Genomic DNA, 24,871 nt, shown 5'->3' on the forward strand with positions numbered 1-24,871 from the left:
CCCCACAGGTTGCTGCTCCCAGGACAGCAGAAACTGGTGCAGGCTGTGCAACAGCTGCCTCAGTTGGAAGCATCCTGCACCTCAGCCCAAAGCCTGCTCTGGCAGCCATCCCACCCTCTGCAGCCAGCACTGAAGCAGAACTGCTGAGCTGTCAGCAACTTCTCACAAGAGGCCAATTTTTACACTGCATAATTGTAGCAAAAAAAAATAATAATCACGAGAATTGGCAATTGCATTGATATGCAATCAATGAGAATGCGTGCATGAGATATGCGGGTTAAATTTGCGTGCATATCTGATTAGCTGCATCTTTAGAACAGTCTTACAAAATATTGCAAAATTATTCTTTTTTTTTTTTTAAAAAAAAAGTCTGGATTTAATTCTGCCAAAATATAAAGCCTGTTTTCTTCTTCCTTTCCTCCCTCCAAGTGAATATAATCCAATTTTCATTTGAAACTGTAACATTTTATTTTGCATTGCTTGGGAGTTATGAACAAAAAGAGAAAAACAGTAGTACGAATTAAAAAGGAGTTTGCCAGCTTCATCTTTATTTAAGCAGACAGAGAATGAAATAGGACATTTTCCTACAGTTATTCCTCTTCTTCCACACACTTCCCCAGAGAATATCTAGAAAAGAAGGCTCCAGACTAGTTAATCAAAGCTTATGGAAGCTAGTCTCAGGGGCAGTTTTATGTATCTCCTACATGCCCTCAGCCTGAGAGTTCGGACTACTGAGATCACTATACAGGAAAGGAGCCAGGATGTTACAGACCTAGGCACTGATGGGAGACCTGCTTTGGCTCACCTTGACAGCCTGTGTCAAGAGGCCAAAAACATAGTTACCCTGCAGGCTTGAGTGTTAAAGGTGTAGTGCATCAGAAACAGACAAGATTTTCATCAGATTACTAGACTGTTTGCGGCATGTTTTCTGAGACTGGAAGCCAGGGTGTTGCAGGAAGATTCAGGGAGGAGAACTGGGGTCATATTTTCTCACCCTGTAGAAGAATTTGGCTCTGAGATGCTGCTGTTTCACCTTTGCTTGTGAAGGCTTGAATGACAGATGCTACACTTCAGGCTGTGGCCAAGGCCTCCAAATCACCATCTCATCTGGCAGTCCCAGCTTGCAGCCAGCATCCTTGTAATTGCTCATCATGTTGCATGGAACCACCCAACCCCATCTCCCCAATGACTCTGGGAAGTCAAAGTAAGGAAGAACACTGTCATCCAGAGAAGAAGGACACAGTCGTGTTTCCTGTCTCTTTATCCACCAAGCTACTGCATCTGACAATACCCATCAAACCTACCCCCATCTTAAACCTGCCTCAAAACTTCCTTCCCAGTCAAGCAAGACTAAGCCCACTTGACCCATCTTCCCGGTCACTGACTCGTCACAACAGCCAGATGCTTCCAGCAAGACACAACCAACTGCTTTCATCCCACCTTCCTCAGTGCCTTCCTGGCACCCATGGCTTGATGAGCAGATTCTCCAGCACATGTCCACAAAGGTTACAGTTACATGCAAATACCAATCAATATAAAAACTGGCATGATCACTGACATTATATGCCACACAAACAAAAACTGGAAGACTATCATGAACACAAAACAAAACATGTATGTCTGTGTGCATGTGTTAAAACAAAAAGCTCTCCTTTCTCCTGTGGTTTTCCAAACATATACATTCTTTATTCCATAAATATGCATTATGTAAACTGCAGAATAGTAATACAATGAGGAAAGCTGTATCAAACTGGTTACGTTCCCTTTACAATACTCCAGGCAACATTTTGAATGCTGTATTTTGCTCAGTGTGAATATCTGAACACCAAAAATACTTTCTCAAAACAACAGTTAAAAAATTTTAGACCTAATTTCAAGACTTCCATATAATATCCTGGGTGTGTTTGTATAACATTTACTAAAAAAAAACAACAATGCAAAACCCAGGCTTCTGTTCAGAAAGTGCACAAAGGAAAATGTTGCAGTGGCTACACTGGTTTTGATTCAGTACTTTGATGCATAATTGATTACACACATTTGACAAAAATAAGTTTTCCATAAAGACTTTCTATTAGGGGGTTAGGAAGCCCAAAGTAGTAAACAATTCCCAGTGTAATAAATAAAATCCATCCACTTCTGTGGTGAAACACCACCTTTACTTTTTCATTGAATAATGTAGCCATCATAGCTCATTTTCTTTGTGGCAAACCTTTATGCTCTAGTTGAGAAAAAGCATTAAGTTTTGCTGAAAAAAAAAAAACCAACAAAACAAAACCAAACCAAAAGAAAAGAAAACCAACAAACAAACAACTAACTAGTCAGTGCCTGGTGATGTTCACATGTGAGTATGAAACAATAAAAACAATGAAATCTGGGAACAAATAAACTACAAATCTTGCATTTTTTTGTCACTTCACAAGTGATAGCTGTCAACTCAAACAGCAACTGCAAGTATTTCTCTTGTCAAAGTCCACTAGTTAACCAGGTGACAGTCCTCAACCCTGAAAGGTGTTTGGATGCTGAACTCCTGGTAAAGAACCGGTACCAACACTGCCTACCTTCTGCATATGGAGGGGACACCTCCTCTCCCCAGTTAGGCTTACACCAATAACAAGACAGTGTGAAGGCACCTGGCATCAGTCTGCATTCATTGGGGTATTTTTTAGGTCAAGAGGAGAACCAGTTTCAGATGGGTCTAAACAGCTCTGGTTGGAGCCACATGGATGTCCTTACACTTCACTCTTCAGTGCATCATGTAATAGGAAACATTATTCACTCAGGTGCGGTGCAGCCCAACTACACACAGACAGCTTGATTTCTAATCACACCTGAGCTAAGTCCTCCTGAGACTTATTAGTGTCAGCTTGAGCTGTCTGGAAACATGTTGCCTATATTTAAAAGAACTCTCAGTCATTCCTCTGAAAAGGTCTAGTGCACCCAGGAAGTAGAGCAAATGTCTGTAAAAAGTACCACAGAAAACCTCAGATTCTGTTTCTATAATAGACTTACTAGAATTTAGAAGCTAAAGCCTCTGCAGGTGCTGTGCATACTTCAGCCTAGGGTTTTGATTGGTGAGCAGGGAGGATTTTCTCTCCATTTCTCCTAACACCTTTCTCAGGCTGCCTGGAAGGTACTCCCTCCAGTGCTCCTGCAGTGCTCAGGCAACCCTCAGTGCTCAGGCAGTGAAGACGAAGAACAAAAACCTATAGGCAATCAAGTAATTAAAGCCCAAATCTATCATAATTAATGCATGTAATGAAGATCAGTTAAGAAGAAAGTTAACTACTTTACCAATAGGAGTCTGCTTTATACTCAAGCTTCTTATTCCTTCCTGGTACAACGGCCTACAAACTAAGGGATTAAATCCTACTAGTGCTGTAGTTAAAGCATTGCAGCTCTCTAAAGTCAATTAGACTTGTCATTTGAATGCTTGATTTTGCAGCTCCTTTTAATGCATTTTAATTTGTTTGTTTTTAATAATGTATTGACAAATATTGTCAAGCAGCAACAAAAACAAGTTGAAACAAGCACTGTGATTACATGCACAGGTTTAGCTGCATCACATCCCCAGTAACTATCCACTTTTCTTCAGATACTTGGATGTCAGGATAAGAATGCTAGTGAGCAAAGAATGCTTTTATGGTTAACATTGAAAAATAAGGTTGTCTTCTTAGAAAGAGCATTATTAAAAAAAAAAAGTTAAGTGATTATGCTTTTCTATTCCTCTTTTCCTTTCTTTAAATAGTGGTTTGTAAGACTTCCTTCTCCACAGAAATTTTGGAAGTCCTATTGAATATCTGCAGAATAGTTTATGATCGTGGATGGATACAACTACTTTAAAGCAATTCACTTTTATTTCAGTACATCTGAAAAAAACCTGGATGTTGCAAATGGCATTTTCTACCTATTGTATAGAAAGCAAAGTATACAGAGCTATGCCATGTTCTCTCAGAGCCTTCACTACCAAACATACGGATTTAAATGGACCTAATTTTAAAGGAAAAAAATAAAACTTTTACACACCAGGCATCTGATAGATTCCATAGACCTAATTATTCCTTGCATACTTTTCTCTGGAAAATACAGAGAAATGGAAAAAAAAAAAAAAGAAAAAAAAAGAAACCAGAAAAGTGCTTGGCATTATCAGTGAAACCAGCCAAAACCTTTTACATCTTTCTTCTTAAAATCACTACAGTGACAAAATATTCTGGAGCACTTTTCATTACTTCTATTCATACAGGAAAAAAAAAAAAAAAAGGTAATGCACTTGTTTCAGATATTGTGTTATGTGGCAGCCCTTCTAGGAGGTAAGTGCTGTTGTGACAGAAGCAAATCTCCATAGCACCACTGACGTGAAAGACACCCTTTCAGTTTTTATCAGCTGAGACTCTGTTCTATGGTTAGGGGGTTGGATAATTTTTCTCCTGAGGCTGTTGGTATCTTGCTGCAGATCCAGCAGCTTATGCATAGGAGAATTGTTGCTGTTGTCCCCATATCAGAAAGAGAGATGCTTATGACTCCTGGCCCATTTTCTTTCACGTGTTCATAGAGGGAAGGTTGTGATCAGAGGAACTGGGGCATGAATTCTTTATTTTGTTCTCCCACTGTCATCTCAGCCCCCTGGGGTCAATGTTGGACAGCATTTTTAACCTGACCCAGGAAACAAGAAAGCTGGTCAAGGAATGCATGTCTGCAGCAATGTTTATTTACATCATACACCATTAACTTTACACCACAGCCATGGAACTGGTCTTAGAAGAAAACACCAAAAATACTAGAAAAAGGAATTATTTCAATTCTGCAACAAGCAGGAGGAGGTTCTTTGTTCCCCACCTTGCTGATTTCTGAAGTTACCCTCACTCAAGCATAAACAGCTGAAAATAAAGCTGATCTTTCTACCTGCATTTCACGTGCTATGTTCAAGTCATCTGGATATCAACACCACCAGCTTTGAAGAGATGCTCAAAATGCAGTAGAATAGATAATATTGCTTCCACTTGTGTAAATATTGTACATTAGCAACTCAACATGAATCATAGCTCAAATTCTCAGATGAAAGATGCTAAAAGCCCTTGACATTCATCTACCTGCTTACACCCACAAGTAGTAACCATTAGAAGTTACTATTTGTCAAAGACTTGAAGTAGCATCCTGGAACTTGTTATTTTGATTTCTGCAGCATGTGACAGTAGCATACAGTGTCAGGTGGAGAAAATGAGGAAAACAGGAGACTAATTATAGTTTAAGTAGAGATACACATTACAGTATACGGACAAATGAGTGAGCAGCAGAAAGCACCCAACAACACAGAAAAAAAAATAGTATTTACTATTGTCAATTTTTTAAAATTGTCAATTTCTATCTATGTTAAAGCAGAGTACTGGCTTTGTGGTTGTGTCCCATACATCATTGGGAATCCAGGAATCAGGTGCTTGATAAGCAGAATCACGTCATGAGAGACAGATCTGCTGTAACTGGAAGGAACAGGCATTACTCTACATCCTGCAGCCCACAAGTCTGTCTCTAGCCTTCTAGCTGCTGCAGAAAGAGCAGAGACATGGCTTTTCCCACCTTGTCAAGAATCAATCTCCTGAACATCCCTCTATGCCCAGGATAGAAGAAATAAATTTGCACCAGCCACTCTGCAGGAAAACAAGGGGGAGAAAGAGCTAAGTACTGCCTTGTCCTTGGTATGCCAAGTGCAGAACTAAGTATAATGTTGCCCTTACCATATGAATAGCACCATTTAAATGAGTGCACATTATTGTATGGGGATTTTATTGAGATGCATCTGGCACAGTCAGCACATGGTTTTAGTGCCTTTTTTTTCTTTTTCTTTTTTTTTTTTATTATTCATGACTGTGGCAATACTATGCATGTAAAGCAGAGGCACTCAATAATGATATCTTCTCCTTTGCTACTGTGCAGTGAGATGTTGAATTCGGACAGAAAGCAGTAAATACTGTGGCCTTCTGGAAATGAAGAACAATGATCACCTAAAACACTTTTAACCATATGATGACTTTGTTCTTATAATTTTTGTTCTTGAAAAGTTATTTTAAACAAGACAGGTTTCAAATCTTGATTCTAAAAACGAGATGTATATGACCACGACTTCAGTGCCTCCAGTGCTATAGCTACTCTACCTATTTAGTTAATAAGAGAGGAAAAGTCACTGATAAGACAAGTGAAATCTTTACTTTCCTTATACCTCTGGAACGATTTCAAAGACTGATGAAAACTGACAAAGAAATTTACTTAGGTTAGCTAGCATAAACAGTGAGTATTTACTATATTTTAAAAGACATTCTTAAAATACAAATGCTCTCCTTATTTCCTACTGAAGTATTTTCCTATTTAGACAAGAAAAACTGTCTTAGGCCAGCATAGCAATAAAACATATTAAATAGAATTCACTTTTCATCTCTCCAGACTTGCATGTGGGTAATGTTTTCCTGTTGTATTTGTAATACAGTCTGTGAATGAAAAACATCAGTTCAGACATCAGCTTGTGAGTTGTAAGAATTGTCATCTTTACACTTCCAATTCTTCAAAACTGCAGCCTGAGACTCGATGAGGTGGCAAAGATTGAGCAGTGTGCAGCTCGGTATGAACATGCGGTATTGTGAGTGGCTTGGTGCAGTAAAATCAGTCCCTATCTAGGCCTCTTGAGGTACAATGCCAGCTAGGAGGAGTCTGAACCTGTAGAAAGAGAGGAAAGGCAACCTGCAATACTTTTGTTCCACTTTCCACAAGCAGAGAAAAAAACAAAAGTGGGAAGAAATATACTCAGAAATACTGATTTCCTGGTTTCTGAAGGATAAATAAATTAACCAGATTATTTGCAGGAACAACTAATCTTAAAGAAAGCAAATTTGTGCTTGCTTTTTGGTATGAGTCCTTGTAACATTATCAAAGGTCAGCATCTCAGTCTTTACCTGTGTAAAGACTGAGACAGAGACAAGGCCTTGAGCCTGCTATTACTGAATTAATACAATTTTTGAGTGACTGAGCTCTTCATTAAACCTATCAAAATACTGAAAGGCATGAACTATACAGTTCATGAAGTTTGGCTATGAAACTGAATGTTACTATTACCCCTAAAAACCGAACAGGCCATTTGCACCTTCTCTTTTACACTGTTGATAACTGAATAGATCCCATTAATTAAATAATTATAGGGAAATTTTCTCTCCAGCACTCATCCTAGCCAAGGGCAGTGTTTCTCCTTACTGAAATGACCTTTGGGCTGGGGTTGAATGCTCCAAACAAAAACGGATGTGTTTGTTAACACAACTGGTATTCCAAGATATGACAACTAAACCATGAGCCCGTTCCTGCCACTAACATTACACTTCACCTTTAAGAACGTTCTGTATTCTATTACCAGCAGGATGGGAATTTGTCTGATGTATATTAACCTGTTTATCTCCAAATTATCATTGGACCTTTTAAACTAAAAATTGCCTGCAAAGAAACAAAATCTAATCGAACTTGCACCCACTGAAAAATGCTTCATGCTTCCTTGTACTTGCCAAACTATAAGATATCAGGGCAGTAAAATGAAAATTGACCTCTAAGTGTTCTTTCAGGTCCTTGTACAACCATCATAAATATGAGTATTTGGCTCTTGTTTAGACATTATTTTCTTAAATCCTCATTACAGAATTGCCAAAAATGGAGCCAAGTCAAGTGGACACAGCTGAAATGGCTGCTGCACGATGAAGAAGAATGAAAATAAAGGTAGCTTTGTAAGTATTAGTAGACTAATGGTATCCACAAGCCTGGAAGAGCAGGAAGGGAAAGGAGTGCACAGTGAATACTATCAGTATAGTACACTGAAGTGCAGGAAGGATCTCCATAATAAAACTAAAGTTACCTTTATTTTTTCACCTTCTGTAGAACAGAATAACTTTAATAATAAGACCGCAAAATTCTGGTATCTCGGCCACAAAATCTGAAGCTCATTTACAAGACATCTGGGTACCAGCGCATTTACTGGCTTTGCTCTTTCCTCCCTTTACTCCACTTACGCAAATCCCTCTGCACACAGGCTGGATGCTACAGTGAGCAGAGCTTGTGCTCTCTCTAGAGAAATTTCAGAAGCCTTTTTCCTTCCCATCTGTTATTCAAATCCACCCTAATTTGTTCAGTTGAGCTTGTTCTCAGAAGGACAATATTCCCCCCACAATACAATAAACTCAAAGTTCAAAATCTCTTCCCTCCTAAAGCAAAGGTTTCTTCTGTTACAAAACAGCTTTGCCACACTGAACCTCATCGGGTGGCAGGGCCATGCCCTGTGCTCCAAGGATGATGGTAATTGTCACTATGGTACTGAAAGCAGACACTGGATACTTCCTCAAATCACTGAAGGGAACTACAGGAGATAGACCATGAGATCTCATATGGAGCAGAGCAGAGGTGTCCTAGCTCTCAGGCTTTTTAAAATCCATCCAGATTTAAAATGCACAAAAGCATACAGTGCTGCCGAGGCCCCCACCACAGCAAAGGATGTGAACTGGCAGGAGCATTGTGTTGTATCCACAAAAGTGGAGAGAGCAGTGAGAAAGCCTTGCTCCAACTCCTATGCCCAGGTGGACAAATTTCCCTGCTGGGTGCTGTGAAGCATGATTTTCACTCTTTCTCTAAAAAATTTGTCTGAAAGGAAGATGGGCAGAAAGAGATAAAGGAGGAAGGAGGGGCATAAGCAGATGGACTGCAGTAGAAGCCATAGCACTGGTGACAGGAATTTTCCCATGCCCATGTCTTCTGTGGGCTAAGAAGAAGAAATACAGGTTAGAAAGCTCTGTAATTAGACAGCTCTGTGTCTAGGAGCAAGAGCAGTCTACCCAGTCATCAGCCATGTAATATTATGACAAAATGGTGTCTCTTAACAGGGCTATTAGAGGAAATTTATTTAATTTATGATCTTGAAAATAGTGTGGCAAGAGTTTGCCTGGTTATGAAAAAAACAGAAAAAAGAAGACAGGGTGCAAACGCACACTGATATGAGTTTGTAAAAATATCTGAGCTTTTGGTATGAAAGCATTGGGTGTGACAGAAGACATGACTCCTCTTGAAGCGTGGGTAAGACTGGAGCCTGTAAAGTACCACACTCCAGACACTCCTACTTATTAGCACTAAGACAATTGTTAATGTAGAACTTCTCACCACTAATTTAAACAAATTGCATATAATTAGTTCCTATAAACTCTCCAGAAAACACTGCTTCACTACTCAGCTGCCTGATTGTCTCAATGTATTCTCAGTTCATAAGGCTTAGGCACTTACAGAGGATACTGTGAACACTGGGCTTAGTATCATGGAGACTTTTGGCTTAACTGCCCTCTTAAGTCAAACAGCACTGAACTTAAAGCAATAATTTTTACATTCTCTTTCGGTGATGGTCCTTTATTTCATATCTAGTTGAGTGTACTGCAGTTCACTGGGCCACACATTACATACTGTTCATTCCACCAGTGATCTCTGAGAAGCTTCGTAAACTCACCGTTATATATAAACTTAAGAGAACTGACTTTTTTAGCACTTTTCCTTGAAAATTATTGACAATAACTACTGAAGCCACTTCTTTGTACACTGGCCAGATCTTTCTGTACGGGATTAAAAAAATAAAAAGTAAAACATAAATTATAGCACTGCATCAGCAACCTAGGGCACTGCCGTTGCACACTGCCCTCAGGGAGAAAGCATTAGTGCCACGTATCAGGGCAAGGAGACTACCAGGTGACCCGCTTACTAATTTGTATACTGCAATGTTTGCAGCTTGAACTTTCATTCCTAATATTCCTTTTTTAGAAGTATTTTTCAAAAGGATTAGAAATTCCTGCCAACTCAGCTTTTCATTTTATAAATTTGCTTTAAGGTCCCTCATTGAAGATACATTGAAACTCATTAAATCTATTTGTGAACCAGGTTCCCACTGTTGCCTGTACATAACAGAGCAATGAAAAAAAACCAAGAACCTTGGGATTCTGAGAAAAAGCTCCATTCTTTTTAGAGGGGAAAACCCAAGAGGACTGTGTCCACATGGAGCAAAATTGTTCTGTCTCAGCTGTTCATTTGCTGCTTGTTCTATATGGTTTCTGTAGACTTAAATTAGTTTCATCACACATTAATGTCCTTGAATGCAAAGTGGTGAAGACATGCTTCTTCTGCAAATTAGTCACTGTAAGTTAAAATAGACAAGATGGAGCAGACTGAGGCTGATGCTGTAAGAATTATTCACGTAATAGATTAAGCACAGAACCACTTATCTGTACAAGAAAATTACTGTCTTCCACAGAAACAGAGGCCTCTCCTTACAGAGACCAAGGAGGGGTTGATTAGCAAGAAAGGATTTGAGTATTTAAATCTAGCTAGATTTTAAAAACCCAAACCACTGTGCCAACCCAAAAAAAAAACCTTCTATCCTTTTTCCTCTGAGGGCAAAGATCACTTCCATCACAAGAATGGTCCTGTGCTCTGGTCATGGAGAGCACGCTCCCTTTATCCTCTCGTAAAACCCTTCTTTGAAGGTCTCTGATGATCTAATCTGACAATGGAGCACTGCAGCATAAAGTAAATAGCAAGGAACTTCCAGAAGGATTAAAGCTGGTTCTTTCAGGGAGAATGCCAACTAGAAAGACACTGTAAATGAGGTAAAGACACTGTAAATCACTGTAAAGAACTTAATTTCACCAGCCTGGAAAGGGAAATGAAGAAAATACATTTTCATTCTTGGAAAGAATCTTAACGCAGGTAGTCTGTCCCAAATCAGCTAAATGTCATGCCATTTGAAAGGTCCTAGTCATGTTGCATTAATGTGCTGCTAACTGAAAAAATATTTTCCAAGATACCTGGTAAATTGAGAAGTATTTATACTTTTACTCTCTATTACTCCTCTACTGCCAAAATGACTTTACCAGCTTACAAGATTTGACTCGACTTCCAAATTTAGAGTGATTTCAGAAATCCCAGCTCTTCATAACAGGCCCACACGCTGAACACAGCCCCCCCACTGTGCTCTATTCTAAGGCAACACAAAGCTATGTCCCATCATCAGAGCTTTTCACAATTGGCTTTATTGTAGTCATTGAAAACTTAAAAATCTCTGTTCTTGTTAAATGTAATATCCTTCTTAGTCCCAGATTAAATAATGATACTGGAGTTCCTTCTGATTTTTAATTTTTAAAGGAACAGTAACTTTAAGGGGTTTTCGGGGAATTCATGAAAAGAGGAGAATCCACTGGTTAAATTCCACCTTTTCATATTTAGCAGTAAGAGTGAACATACACTTTGCATCCTCAAAGAAAAGAATCAAGAGATTCCAAGTGCTGTAAACTGATTTTACCTAAAACTAGTCAAAAAACAAGCCAAACCAAAGCAAGCAAACAAACAAAAAACCCAAACAAAAAAACCCACAAACCAACAGCTTTATGATTTTTATTTTCATTAATATAGGCCAAATGCACACAAAGGTACTGGAACATACTGTCAGAATATAAGCCAGAGTCTTCTAATTCACAGATCATGACCAGATTTAGCCTGCCAAAATATTTAAAGCATCAATAATCAGTAAAAATGTTTCTTTACTTGTGTTCCTCACAACTACATAAGGGAAGAGAGGGGGTGGCAGTCATGTGGAAAGAGATATACACCCTTTACTTAAAAGAAGATCAAGAAGCCACACAGCAGCTACTCCAGTCTGTGTCCATATAGCTCAGCAAAGAGAAGATGGGTAAAATGACAGATTACTCAGATGACCTATACTGTCAGTTTCAGTGCACATGCTCACAAAAATGAAGGGGTGATCCCTAGTAAGGTCGGTGATGAGGAAAGAAAGTGCAAGTCAATGAAGTGGAAGAAGAAGGTTTTACTGAGAAACAGAGGAAACCTCCAGTCCTTCAGCTTTTCCTTTCCCTGGACCAGCATCTTCTTGTCAGAGAGAAGAGAAAGGGGAAATCTGTTTCTTTCCCCAGCAAGACTGAACCTCCCTTTGTGTCTAGTTTGCCCTCCTCAGAATTTCATGATGATTCATTTCTTGCTGTCTCAGGTCTCTGCTGCTCAGCTGCCAGACTTACTCCAAAGTGGAGTGTTCTGGTCCCTTTCCTCCACCAGCTTTTCACAGAGTTAACCAAGAGCCCACGGAAAGACCCTTTCCAAGTGCTGCTTCCTCAAAGGATGAAGCTGGGAGTCACTCTTACTAAAGCTCTAATATCCCGTTTGCTTGCTTGGGATGGTGTCATACACTGTTATTAGTCCAGGTGTGTTCCCACGCTGAGGCCGGGGACACAAATAAATCACCCTACAAGCTCATCCTGCGCTAACTTTCCTTAGTGGAAGTGAAAGGGGATTTTCTGACCCTCTTTGGCTGTGCCCATACAGCTAAACAAGAGAAGTGACCTCTGGTCACCCACACTTGTTCCTTGTGTCCCAGGTGGTTTTGGACAACTTCAGCTAGTTTTCTCAAAGCCAAATCTGCTAGGGAGAGTGGTAACTGCAAGCCACATGGACATGAGCCAGCCAGAGCCATTTGGACCTGGGGCAATCCCTGGCCCTTTTTAATTAAGCAATATAAATTCAGTCTTAGGTTCCTGAACAACTAGTAGGAGTTTAAGGTAAGAGAAGGATATCAACGCCAAACTGAAGGTGGACAGTTCTTACTCACAATTCTTACTTGCCATCTGTTAATAAGAAGAAATTGGATCTGCCTTTGAAGTTACTTTATGATCTGCAATAATAAGCTTCTTGACACAGATTTATGATTATCTACTATGTCTGAATGGCAGCTAACATTCTTGGCTTATTTGACTGTAGACTTAATAAGCCATTGGAACTAAAAAGCAAGTTAATATTGAACCTATACTACCTTCCTTCACAGTGCTAACACCTGCAAATGTGCAGAAATGTCTTTGAAACCTCCTGATAGAAACAAAAGCTATTCAAACGCTTCCAGTGTTGGATACATCCGTAGTTCATACTGCCCAGTGCATGCTGCCTGAAACAGATTTCCAAAGTTTAAGATCCTTAGAAACATGTAACACTACATTTTAAAAGTTGTAATTTTTTGTTGCTGTTGTTGTTGTTATGGTTTGTTTTGGCTTTTTTTTTTTGATGGAGAATAATACATTTCCTCCCACCATCAGTTACTGTGGCAACTATACTGACTGTCTCAGTGGAGCTTGAGGGCCACCCTCATGAGTAGGCTTGTGTGCCATCTCTCCTGCAAGTGAGCCTGCAGGTGCTAGCCCAGGCGGCTGGAGTACATGTAGGACTCCACACATCCAAACCAGCAAGGGTTGTCAGGCATGCCCACTCAGGCAGCTTGCAGAGCATCTGCATGGCAGCAGGCAGGCAGGCAGGATGTATGGGATGCTCAGCCTAAGGTCACCCTGGAGGCCACTGCTCCAGAGCTGTGCAGTGACAGCTGGGAGGCTCATCAGAGTGTGGGAGCACCTTCAGTTATAAAAGCAAAGCAACATTTACAAGAATATCTCACCTTTTACAAGATAGCTATAAATGGAATAAATTGAGAGAAGCTAAACTCTCAAATGTGACTCTCTTAGATGTCCTTGAGAAAGAAACACTTCTAGAAATAGATGTTTTCCACGAAAATGTCCTTAAATTTCAGATCTATTTGCTCTCCAATTGATAAGTAGCTTAAACAATTTCTAAATTCTGTTTTCTTGTAGGACTTTCTATCACTAACATGTCTAAATGACTATAAATTCCCTTAATCCCTTTATTATTTACTTCATAATTTCTTTTGTCACTCTGTTTTTTCAACTCCCTCTGAGAATAAGTGGGAGAGAGATCATCCCACACTATTCATGTATCATCCACACAGCACTTGAAAAAAATCTCACCTAATGTACTAACATCGTATTCCGACTTACTTTTGTTCAAACTTCATCAAGTTCCACCCCCAAATTCTTAACCTATATATAGGATTACAAGGGCCTAGTATTTATCTTTTCTTCATCTTCCATCTTAAATATGTTAGCAGATATTCTTTTTAGCAGCCAGCTTAGACCATTGCCACTCCAGCCAGCCACAGAAAGCCAAACAAAATGGGCCACAGCAAACAATGAACCCTCACATTACTGTTTCTCCTGATATTTTATTATAAGATTTAACCTAGCCTGTACGATTTACAGCTTACTTCTGTCCTGGTTAAAAGGTCCTGAACTGCTGCCTCCACTTTCATCCATATAGCAGCTGGCACAATTGGAACAAAATCATTCTCATCCAGCCTCTAAGAGGCCATGAAACTAAGTAGCCTTACAGTTAAACTGCCATGATATTTGCCTGCTTAACCTTAGGTTCAATTATTTTTTCTCAGTAGTGCATGGCAATGGTCAAAATCAACATGTGTGATGTTGAAGTGCTAAGAAGGCCAACATCTTCTAAGATATATTTCCATTGAAATCTTCAGCAAGGAGACAATATCTCCTGTGGTCCACAAATCACAGGACTCATCTCCACTTCATGTCAGTAATACCCCAGATACATCATCTCTTCTAAACTGCAAAGATAAATTGAAATGAGAAAAGACAATAGAACACAAAATCACAGTGACTCCATTTCCACTACCATGGTGCACATTCCTCCTGCCCTAAATAAACTCATTGGGTTTACCCAGATATGTATCACCTAAGAAACTACAACATTTTTTCTTACACTTTTACAACTCCACAAACATTATCAGGGTTTAAAGTCCAGTTCTAAAACAAATTAAATCCTCCTTCACAAAATGTGTGTTTTCAGTACAAGCACTACATAATGATGTCTTTGCTGTAACCAAAACCCATACTGTTTTTAGGTGCCCTGTTCCATGGAAGAGTCCATGCTACCAGTTTCAAAGGTAAAAAAAATCAACTCTTTGTGCAAATGGGCAGAGCTCAACACTTCAGAAGACAGAGTTTAATAACACATACAGTCACTGGTTTTACCACAAATGTCTCTCCCTGGTCAGAAGGAAGCTTCGAATATGTTGCACTGAAGTGGCATGTTAGCATCCTGTCATACAATAATGTCTCAAAAATAGACTATCAAAAGTGAACTCAGCCAAAGGTGAACAAGGTTCATCAAAGGTGAGAAAGATCCAGACCACAGGCTGTTCTGTCTGTACCCTGCTGCAAGTATGAACATATGGAGCATGCCTTGCAGCCACATGGGTTTTGTAGTTCTCTGGGAACTCCTTAGCAGGGTACTACAGCCACAGGCACGTAGCACCCACATAAGCAGACAAAGCCAGGACTTAGAAACAATTCCCTACCAGTTCAGGAAAGAATTGCTTAGCAATATTATCCAGAAAACTTCCCTGAAAGCTGAGGAGTCCTACTTCAACAGCAGAATCTCACATAAAGCAGTGTATCCTCAAACAGTCCTCAAAACAAATGAAAGGCACAACATTTGTTCTTATGTCTTTTGAACCCTCTCACTGATTTTACTGTCTTTTTCTTGTCAATCAGTTGCTTTACTGCATTTATGTACTTCTGCTACTGTTCTGCTACTGTAAATTAGCAGAAAGTGGAAAAGCAATCATTCATACAGCTCGCGCCAATGAAACAAAGCATAGTTCATCAGCCTACCCTTCATACATCCAAAATACCTATTACATCAGCAATAACCTGTACAGTCATCCTGCTCACTGCCACGAGCTAATTAGTCGAAGTGCTGGAGAGAACTTGAAAATATCTGAGAGAAATATAATTAAGGGCTACTTTTCCTCAGAGCCCCTAAACCAAAGTTAAAAGGTGAGATGACTGCACAAGCAGTGGGTGAAAGAACTGAAAGAGTTGTGAGAGGCTATAATGGAGGAGACAGTGTTTGGGAAGGGTCAAGGTCATATTCACAGAGATAAAACAGGTCTGAGTAAAGCAGGAGACCAGAAAATGTCGGTACTGAAAGTCTGTATAACCTTATTTTTTGAGGAAGAAAGTCTCCTTCATATGAGGACAAACATAAAAAAAAAAAGGTTGATACTGGCAGGGGGATAGAAGGAAACCTCTTGGGGGCATGAGGCTTTAACAGATTTTAATCCACCTGTTAATCCTACCTTAAAGCATGGATTTTAGTGAAAGCTAAAAAAGTCCAAACCACAAAATTGCACCTGGGTTTTACACATCCTAAAGTCAATTCATATCTGAGATCTTGGGTTGATCTCCCAGTGGGATAATCTGCCTAAATCACGTTTAGGCTCAGTTTCTCAGAGACTATTTGTAGTCTAGGTTCAACTTGCAATTTCTAGTTGCAAGAAAATCAGAACTGCAGAGTGGTTTTTTTTCATATCATGATGAGCACCATGAATTAATAAGTACTACTATTAAATTAACCCTTGTTAAGATATTCCTGATAGGATACTCTGTAGACTATTATCATACTAATGCTTTAACTGATTAATTTTTTTAAGCATTTCCCTACTTCATGTTTTTTCCACACCTTTTTTCTACAATTTCCACTATGCATTTTTTACTGGTAGTTCCTGTTCATCTCATTCAGCACCAATAAATATATTTGTATTAGCAATGAGTGATATGTGTAGAAACTGCTGGGCACTAGTAATGCTCCTTAATGCACTTCTCTAATGAGAAGCATGAACTGGGAACTGTTTAATCTGGGCATTTTATTTAAATGCAGCAGGACATACTTAAAAATACATTTACTGAAACAGTAACAAGTCTGGCAAACTTGCCTTCTTTAAATTAACATTTTCAGCTCAAACCTCATTAAAGGGCAATGAAATTCCTGTGTATTTCTTTTGCTAGCATTGGTGAGAACCAAGAGATTCATATGTAAACAGAACTCTTTGCTTTCTTAGGCAAGCACTCTCTCCTGTTCAAACCATTCAACACTGGTACAAAATTCAAGTTTTCGGTCACAGTAGAGCTTAATTCTTTAAAAGCTTGTTCAAGGAAGAAATACTCTGCTTCTTCCCTCAAGAGAAGGGACTTTGTGAAAACATGCCCTTTGCAGGAGATACTTCCTTATCCCATAGGCCTAGAAAATCCATAGGAATTAACTCCTTTTAGCTGGATGAAAGCAGAGCATGCAAAGGGATGTGTCAGCTGCTGCCTCATCTTTGCCCTCCAAAGCCAGAAACATCTTGTATCCTCAGCAAAGGCAACTTATATTGCACAGGACCTGGCATGATGGAAATGCCTTTTTTTCTGACAGTTCAAAGAAGGAGAAGGCACTGTGAAGGAAGTGCTCTTCACCTTATAGGTGAGATATTTACTCCTGAAAAGCTCCCATTAACAGCCGTCACAAACACATATCAGGAATAGCTTCTGATTTTCAACAGGAGAAGTATGAAAGAGTACCCACTGAAAGGACAAACCCTTTCCACATAGCACATGGTTATGTGGAGCTCACTGCCACACCAAGGTTTTGATGCCCAAAATAGAAATGCTGTTTGACAAGTAGAGGTGGCTACTACATGCAGTGGTATGAATGAAATCTCCAACTTAAGACAGTCCAGTGACAGATGAAAACTGAGAGGGCAGATTAGGGGAAAGATCAAACCTAGATTTGCCCTGTGTTTTAGTGTTTTCTTATATAGCCTCATACCCAGAGCTAGAGACAGGGAATGTTGAAGAGCTACACTATGAGTCTTGCACATTCTGCTTCCTCCCTGTGTTCTTATCTTTCCAGATGACAAAACTGTATGAAAAAAATATGGATGATATGACGAATTTTCAGGCAACAGCAAAGTCTATTCCCTTATCAGCTCAGTAAAATACAGACCTTTCAGGAATTTACTTAAAATAATTTTTTCATAGAGGATTACAGTTTATTTCTATGAGTGTCTGAAAGAAAAAGCCAAAACAATTCCAATGGAATTAAAAAGTTCAACCTTTGGTTCAGTTCTACTGTCTGATGGGACCAGGTTACTTTTTAGTGCCACAGAAATATTAAGTCAAGTAATTTCCAATATACTGCCTTATGGAGGCAAAGATTAAACTTGTTCAGTGCAATTCCTCATGCTGTTTCCAGTTAAAGTAAAATAAGCAGGTGTCAGAGTGAAAACACAGAATACGGACATTAAAATTACACCATCAATTTCTGCTAGCAACAGTGTGCACTTATCGTCATTTGACCCACACAACCACCCAATATTAACTCCCAAACTATTAAAATGTTGATTATGTTCACCACAGTATGTTACCTAAACTACTGCATTGAATTTTATTGCAGATATTATTATTCTGGCTTCTCAATGCTGTCTCATCAGCAACTATTTACTTTCCTTGATACTATTTTAATGTGTTTCTAACAGCATACGCTACAGACACACCAAACCTACATTTCATCTCTCCATTAAAAGCCTTTCACTCAATTATTTCTGGGGCTTTGCCCTAAAAAGGTCCCCTTCAAAGTCAGCATGTTTCTGACTTGAGTAACAACTTTGTTAGTTACTTACATGCTATTTACCTTTGCTGCAGAGTATATTAAAAAGAATGTTGCTCGCTGTGAGTTCAGTCCATCGTGGTGCCAACTACCATCAGCTCTCTTTGCAATTATAATCTTACAGTACTTTTGAGTGGCTCAGAACCTCTAAGGATCCACTTCGAGAACACGATAAATAACTTTTTAAATAGCCAGCCTGAAGATGAATATACTCCTTTGAGCACTTTATCACATGGTCTCCAATGAAAAGGTTTTCCTCCCAGTTGCTCTGGTTTTATGACAGTAGAAACACACCCTGTGCAAGAAGCAGCCTCTTGCTGAACTAAACATGGCCTCAGCCCTGTGAAGTTAATTTGCAGGTACACTGTTTTTCTACCGTATACACTTGTTCTGCACAGTGGCAAGTAGCTCCCAGGTAAATCAAGCCTTGTGCTACACCACAACAGTTTTTTCTCACAACAGAGACAGCAAAATTTTAAGATCATGCAATGTTTTGTTACTCGGTAAATTGTTCAGTAAACTAGTAATTTGTCTTTGAAAAGCTATCATTCACTGAAATGTAAAAGGCAAACAAAAGGACTAACAGCACACTTGCTCAATGTTCAGGTACTGCCTGTGATTTTTAACAAGCAGGAAAGCAACAAATCACTGCTCTTGAAGTAACAAGATCATTCTCAACTGAATGAAACCTGCTCCAACAGGATGCAGTGCTTACAGGCACATTTGGCAAACATCTGTAAATATTCAGCAGAGTTTAAGTTGCACACAGACACTTCATTTATCATCCTAGACTTGCAGCATTTCATCCTACATGGTGAGTGCTTATACAAAAACCTCAGTAGTGACCCCACCTCAGAGTCAGTGTAATGCCCTGATTCCTATTTCTTTAGCTTTATGAAGTCCTTTAGAAAAAACAGTCTCCAGTTTCAAACAATTTGCTCCTCTCCAGGTTATATTTTACAGGCATTTACTAGACAGAAGATCTTTGCAATGGGACAAATTCTGAATGTCTAAATCACTCCTTATCTAAACTTGAAGTCAATAGGAATTTTAGCTCAAAATTAATACAGTTAACGTAATTGAAGCAGGCAAGCAGAATAAACATGAAACTCAAATGAAAACTGCATACATATAAATATTTAAACCAATGATTTCTGTAAATACATTTTTCATATTTTCCCTAAGCTTAAGTCATCCTTTGTATATTTGGATTCATTTATAAATGGCCTGTCATTAGCAGACATTGAAGTAGGTGTAAGCATTTTATCACAGTAGTGAGATACATGAGCAGGCATAAAATTCACCCCTTAACAAGTAGAATATGTAATTTAATTTGATCAAGAATAATTAAATTTGTATGAACTAGGGAAATGTATTGCATAGAAGGCAAAACTTCAGTAGGTGAAATACGTGTAAATGGGCAATTTTACATTTGAGCAAGAGAAACCATTGTGGCTCCACTGACATTGGAATAATGGTATTTAAAACAGTCAGAGCTGCTTTCCAGACCCACATGAAAGAAACTTCAAGGACCCAATCCCACAGCTCTTACTGAGGCAAAATATCCTTTGTCTTCTGGTGGTAGGTTTATTTTCTGTGAGTCAGGAGGGCAGTGGGAGGCCCAGTTTTCTTAGAATTCAGATCAAGACACACATACATTTTATGGGCATGACCCAAGCTTCCATTCCAAACAGATCCTCACATGGCTGTGCTGAAAAACTTTTCCAAAATGATAAGTGACCATGAAAGAACAGCCTGACTATTTTATGGAGTTTAACAAGGGACTAGGAAGAGATCCCAGATCAGCCACAACAGTATTTCATATGTTCATCTTTTTTAGTAGGTTTTGTATTTGAGATTGATATGGGATTGACACAAAAACTAACTTCCTCTCTCAGCAACAAATTTATAGCAATGCCAATTTCCCTCTACTCTCCTGTCAGCATTCCTGAATGAGTTGGAGAAATGCCTCTCCTTGGAGACAACCAGAGAAGAAACCTGATCCATCCTCTCTCTGCTGGGCTGCTACCAGGAGTGAAATGTGATAGCAGTTCCCGCCATGGGGGCATCTAGTACTCCAGCCAACTAACTCATTTCCCATGGGCACCCTAACACCTGTAATTCAGTAATAAAATAAAACAATCTATTAATTTGCAGTATTTGGTTCAAAAAAACACCCAGGGATTCTCTCCTTCCCCATTTTCCCTCAAGCCCCAAATCCTCCCCATGATTTAACCATTCCCGAACTATATGTACTCAGTTCAGCACCTCAAGGCTATGGGGAGCAACCAGGATGGCATCTTATCATTACAAGCCTTGGGTCAGGCTTTATGGTTTTGAGCAACTTTTAACTCTTTATGAGAAAAAATCCGCTTTTGCTCACACTTTGCAGAGCCCTCTCTGTGTGTGGGACAAGCTGGAAGGGCAGAGTTAGATGGGAATAATTACAAAAGCAAGTGAGGCCCAGGGAACCTCGCACATTGCAAATGTTTTCATGCTGGACAGGATGCTGCAAATATGTGAAGCTCAATTACTTTTTGTACTATTAAACTCAAGAAAATGGAAACAAATTCAATCAGTACAAGCAAAGCCACACCTACTGCTTCTCAAAGTTTTTCTCCTTATGAAGAAACATGGAGAGGTAAATAACTACCAATCAAAGGCAGCTCCTCTATCTGGAATACCACATGTGAGGCAAAGGGGTTTAAGTCAGCTGCATTTCTATGACGGATGAACCAAAGCCTCCTGATGCAACCGTGCCAGAGACTTGCAAACACCTCATCATATAAGCCATCCCTCTCTGCCCAGATCTCCCCTCGCTCTGGAGCTCTGCCTGGTGCCAGTAACCACAGCAGGGCCAGAAGGGACCCCGGCATGGAGGGAAGCCCCGGGAGGAGGTCAGGCAAGGAGGGGAGGGCTGCCCCCAGAAGTGAAGAGGAATTGCAAAGCAAGAACATCTGTAAATGAGCCACCCTGTCTCGTTTCTGGAAAAAGACCAGCTGTTGAAACAGACGATTGAAAAAGAGCAGCAGGCCGAAAATAGTTAAATGAACTGACATTACAGCCAGCGTGAGCTGCCTCACCTGCTTGATTTTCCGCACCGTTGGTTCAGCGGCAGCTGCTCGCTCGTGCGGTGCCTTTTGAGACAAAAAAAAAACACAGCAGCTCCTGAAAAGTTTGGCTGGCAAAGGAGGTCGGGAAAGGGCCGAGGGATAGCAGAGCCCCTTGCCGCAGCGGCGACGGGGGCACTCCGGCTCCCGTAGGCAGAGCTGGCAACAGAGTGTGAAGCTCCATGGCCAGGGGCACCGGACAAGGCCGGGCATCACGGCACCGGCTCCCTGCGCTCCCCCGGGCAGCCCCAGCCTAGATGGAGATGATCTGCCGGCGGAGCAACAGCGTCTGTGACCGAGCTACCAGCTAATCCGGCCAAACGGATTATTAGCCTCCCCAGACAGCTAACCGCAGTTTAGGGATGTCAGGACAGGACATGATGCGGCTTTGCCGGGATCACGTTGGACTGGAGCTGAGCAGCGCAAACTGTGCGGGAGGGAAGAGTAGCCGCAATCCCCCACTCCGCGCTCCGTGCCTCCCTGGCACTCCCTAGCAGCCATCCCTCACCCCGGCCCCCAGGGTTTCTGCCCCCCAAGTCCGCCCTGATTGTTCTGCCGTCCCTGGGCAGGGTGGCGGCGGGGTGCAATGCCACTCCCGCCACTAAATTCCACTCGTCCCGTACAGAGGTTGTAGAGTGCGGCAAAGTCTCTGGGAAGGGGAAAGGTGAGCTGCGGACCCTGACACTCCGAAGGACACGTCTCGGCGTCAGGGGCCATTTCCTCACTAGGGTCCCCTCCGCAAAGAAAGGACACGGGCCTTTGGGGAGTGGGGGTCGGGAGGAGTATGTTTATACGCCCCCTCCCTTCGTCCGTGTCTTCCCTCCCCCAGTATGCAAACTGAAAGGTCTAGAAACCACAGTCAACACACAACCCAAGCCTTTCCTCCGGAGCATCGCAGCTTGCCCAGAGCACCACGGCGCTGGAGCCGGGCCCCCCCCCCCGGGGGAACGGGCGGCGGCAGCAGTGGGCAGGGCAGGCAGAGTCACGCCGCGGCTCTGCTCTCCCCCTGCGGTCACGGCCCCTGCATCCACGGCCCGGGCAGGGGAAGAGGGGGAGTCCCCAGGGGCTGCAAGAAGGTATCCTGCTGCCCTGCCCCATCCCTCCCCGGCGGGGGAACAAGTCTGGGAAGTTGCTCCCGGCCGGGGGAGGCTGCTTGCTGCAGCACAAAGGGACGAGTGAAGCAGAGGGCACTTTGCGGGAGGCTGAGCGCAGCCTCCGGCGGGGCATTTCGGCCTCTTTGGTATGCTGAGAAGTGGCTGCTCTTTGCTGCAGCGGCAGCGGAGGCGAGGAAAGGGACGAACTGGCAAATGGGAGCGGGGAGCGGGGGGGGGCAAGAAAAAATCTGTCGAGGTGCCCACCTCGACTCTCTGCACCGGCGCTCAGTGGGCAAAGCCGGAGCCGACACCCCGGCTTCCAGGAAGAAGAGGAGTGCGGGCTGCCAGGGCTGCTGCTTGTTGATGTTGGGGTGTCAGAGCGGCAACGAAAGCCTATGATCTACTACACTGCAGTGCCAGCGTCAGGAGCCTCCAGCTCGGGAGCTGACACTGCAGGGCAGCCGGCACACACACACACCAGCGCGCACACACGGCATCCCTCCTTCTACCCTCCCACCCGCCCTTCGCAGCCCGGGCTCCAACGGCTCTCGCCTCCCCAGGCACACAAGTGCCTGCAGACAACCGGCCGGCCGGGGGGGCCGGAGCCCGTTGTGTGTGTGGGGGGGGGGGGGGAGGGAGGGCCGGTGTTTCCCCTTAACACCTCCAGGTTCTCCCTCCCGCCGAGCATCCCTTCTCGCCCATCTTGCTCGCCAAGCCGCGGGCTTGGCCGCACGATAGCCCCGGGCAAGAGGGATGCAACAGCAGCAGCAGTGTGACCCCCCCCGGGCCCGGGCGGCCCGGAGCACCTACATTTGCATTCCTTATGTAATGTACTGCAAGTTTCCCCCTCGGAGCCGGGCTGAACCGAAGCGCATGATCCTGGCTGCCAGGAATACAGATGGACGCAGAGACACCGGCATGTGCACTGAGGGGTCAGCCCGGCAGGGAGAGGAGACTGGGCGATGCAGCCGCCCAGGCGGTGCTGCCGCCCGGCATCGCGGGCTGAGCTGCCGTCTGGGCGCAAGCCCCAGGAAAGTGTCCACCCGCTTATCCTCACCCATCCTGCACCTTCCCGGCCTAAAGCCCCGGGGGGTGAGTGACAACGGGGAGCCCCCGGGCCGGGCGATGCCGGGCTTGACTCAGAGAGCCAAGCGAGGCGGGGGGGTGGGAGTGAGTGCGTTTGTGGTGGGGGGTGACATATTGCAAGCTAATCAGAAAGTGCTGTGCAGGACCTGAGCCCAGGCACACTCCCCCACCGCAGGCAGGGCCGGCTCACACCAGCCCGGAGACCTGGGCTCCTCTTCCCAAAACTGACTAGGGGTCTGCACAGAGGGCTCGCATCGGGGGCGGGAGCAGAGGGAAGGGGGGCTCTACTGGCTTCCCCTCAAAAAGGGTAGCGATATAAAAGTTTCCTCCCTGGAAACAGCACATAGAACTAAGAGATGCAAGCTGGGCTAAGGTCGCCTTTGGTTATTTTTTCTTTCTTTCTTTTCCGTGGTGACAGTGTCTGAAGCTAATCCAAACCGCTCCTTCCTTATTCATACCCATATGCACATGCATGTCCGTGCTGGCCTCCTTCTATTTCCCCCTTCTCCCCTCAGCAGGATTGCAGATCTACCTCGGCGAGCAACAGACAAGGTAGCATAAAAGAAAAACAACGCAGTGCAATGGATTGCTTACCAGTTTGGTTCTTGTTTTTCTTAAGACTCTTGCCACAAAGACACTGCAGCATATGCGATCCTTTGCTGAAAATGTTCCAAAGAAACCACATTGATTTGGGCGAAAAGCAATCCAGCAGCTTATACACCCTGAGAAAGAAGAGATCCTTGTGGTTGCATAATAATAAATTGAGACCAGTTCTCCTGAAGAGGGGTACCAGTTTTATCATAGAAAAAGCGATTATATTCCGATCTTCTCCCAGTTTTTTTTCCTCACGTGGTGTATTTCTTTGAGACTTTTCAACGGATGCTTTTTTTCAGCCAGGCTGAATGGTTATTCCCCCTAGACCAACACCGGACTATAACCAAAACCGTGGAGAGAAAATAAAAGAAATCCCTTTTTTTTTTTTTTTTCAGCGCGAAGCCAAACGAAAAGTAAGGTGGTGAAATCCCAGCCGAGGCCAAAACCTCATCCGAGACACCGGCAGAACGCGGAAGAAAGATCCCCAGAGAGAAAACCATAGCCTGGTACTTGACTGCTAGGAGGATGGGTGGATCTGCAGAACAAAAGCCACGGCAGGATCCATCCTACTGAGCG

The 24,871-nt window shown here is 42.3% G+C and overlaps 1 protein-coding gene across 2 annotated transcripts in view; it reads right to left on the reverse strand.

Annotated features, from left to right (window-relative positions):
* Positions 1 to 24,519, reverse strand: part of FGF14 (fibroblast growth factor 14) — a 399,679-nt gene extending 375,160 nt beyond the window's left edge. Inside the window, exon 1 of one of the 2 annotated variants that reach the window (XM_005145231.3) lies at positions 24,296 to 24,519. In XM_005145231.3, coding sequence (XP_005145288.2) covers positions 24,296 to 24,503 — 208 coding nt within the window. In that variant the 5' untranslated portion in view covers positions 24,504 to 24,519. The remainder of the gene's footprint in view (positions 1 to 24,295) is intronic. The other variant, XM_031045566.2, reaches the window with a different exon arrangement.
* Positions 24,520 to 24,871: the final 352 nt, after the last annotated feature.

Source organism: Melopsittacus undulatus, chromosome 2, assembly GCF_012275295.1.
Source record: "Melopsittacus undulatus isolate bMelUnd1 chromosome 2, bMelUnd1.mat.Z, whole genome shotgun sequence".
Taxonomy (NCBI): Eukaryota; Metazoa; Chordata; class Aves; order Psittaciformes; family Psittaculidae; genus Melopsittacus; species Melopsittacus undulatus.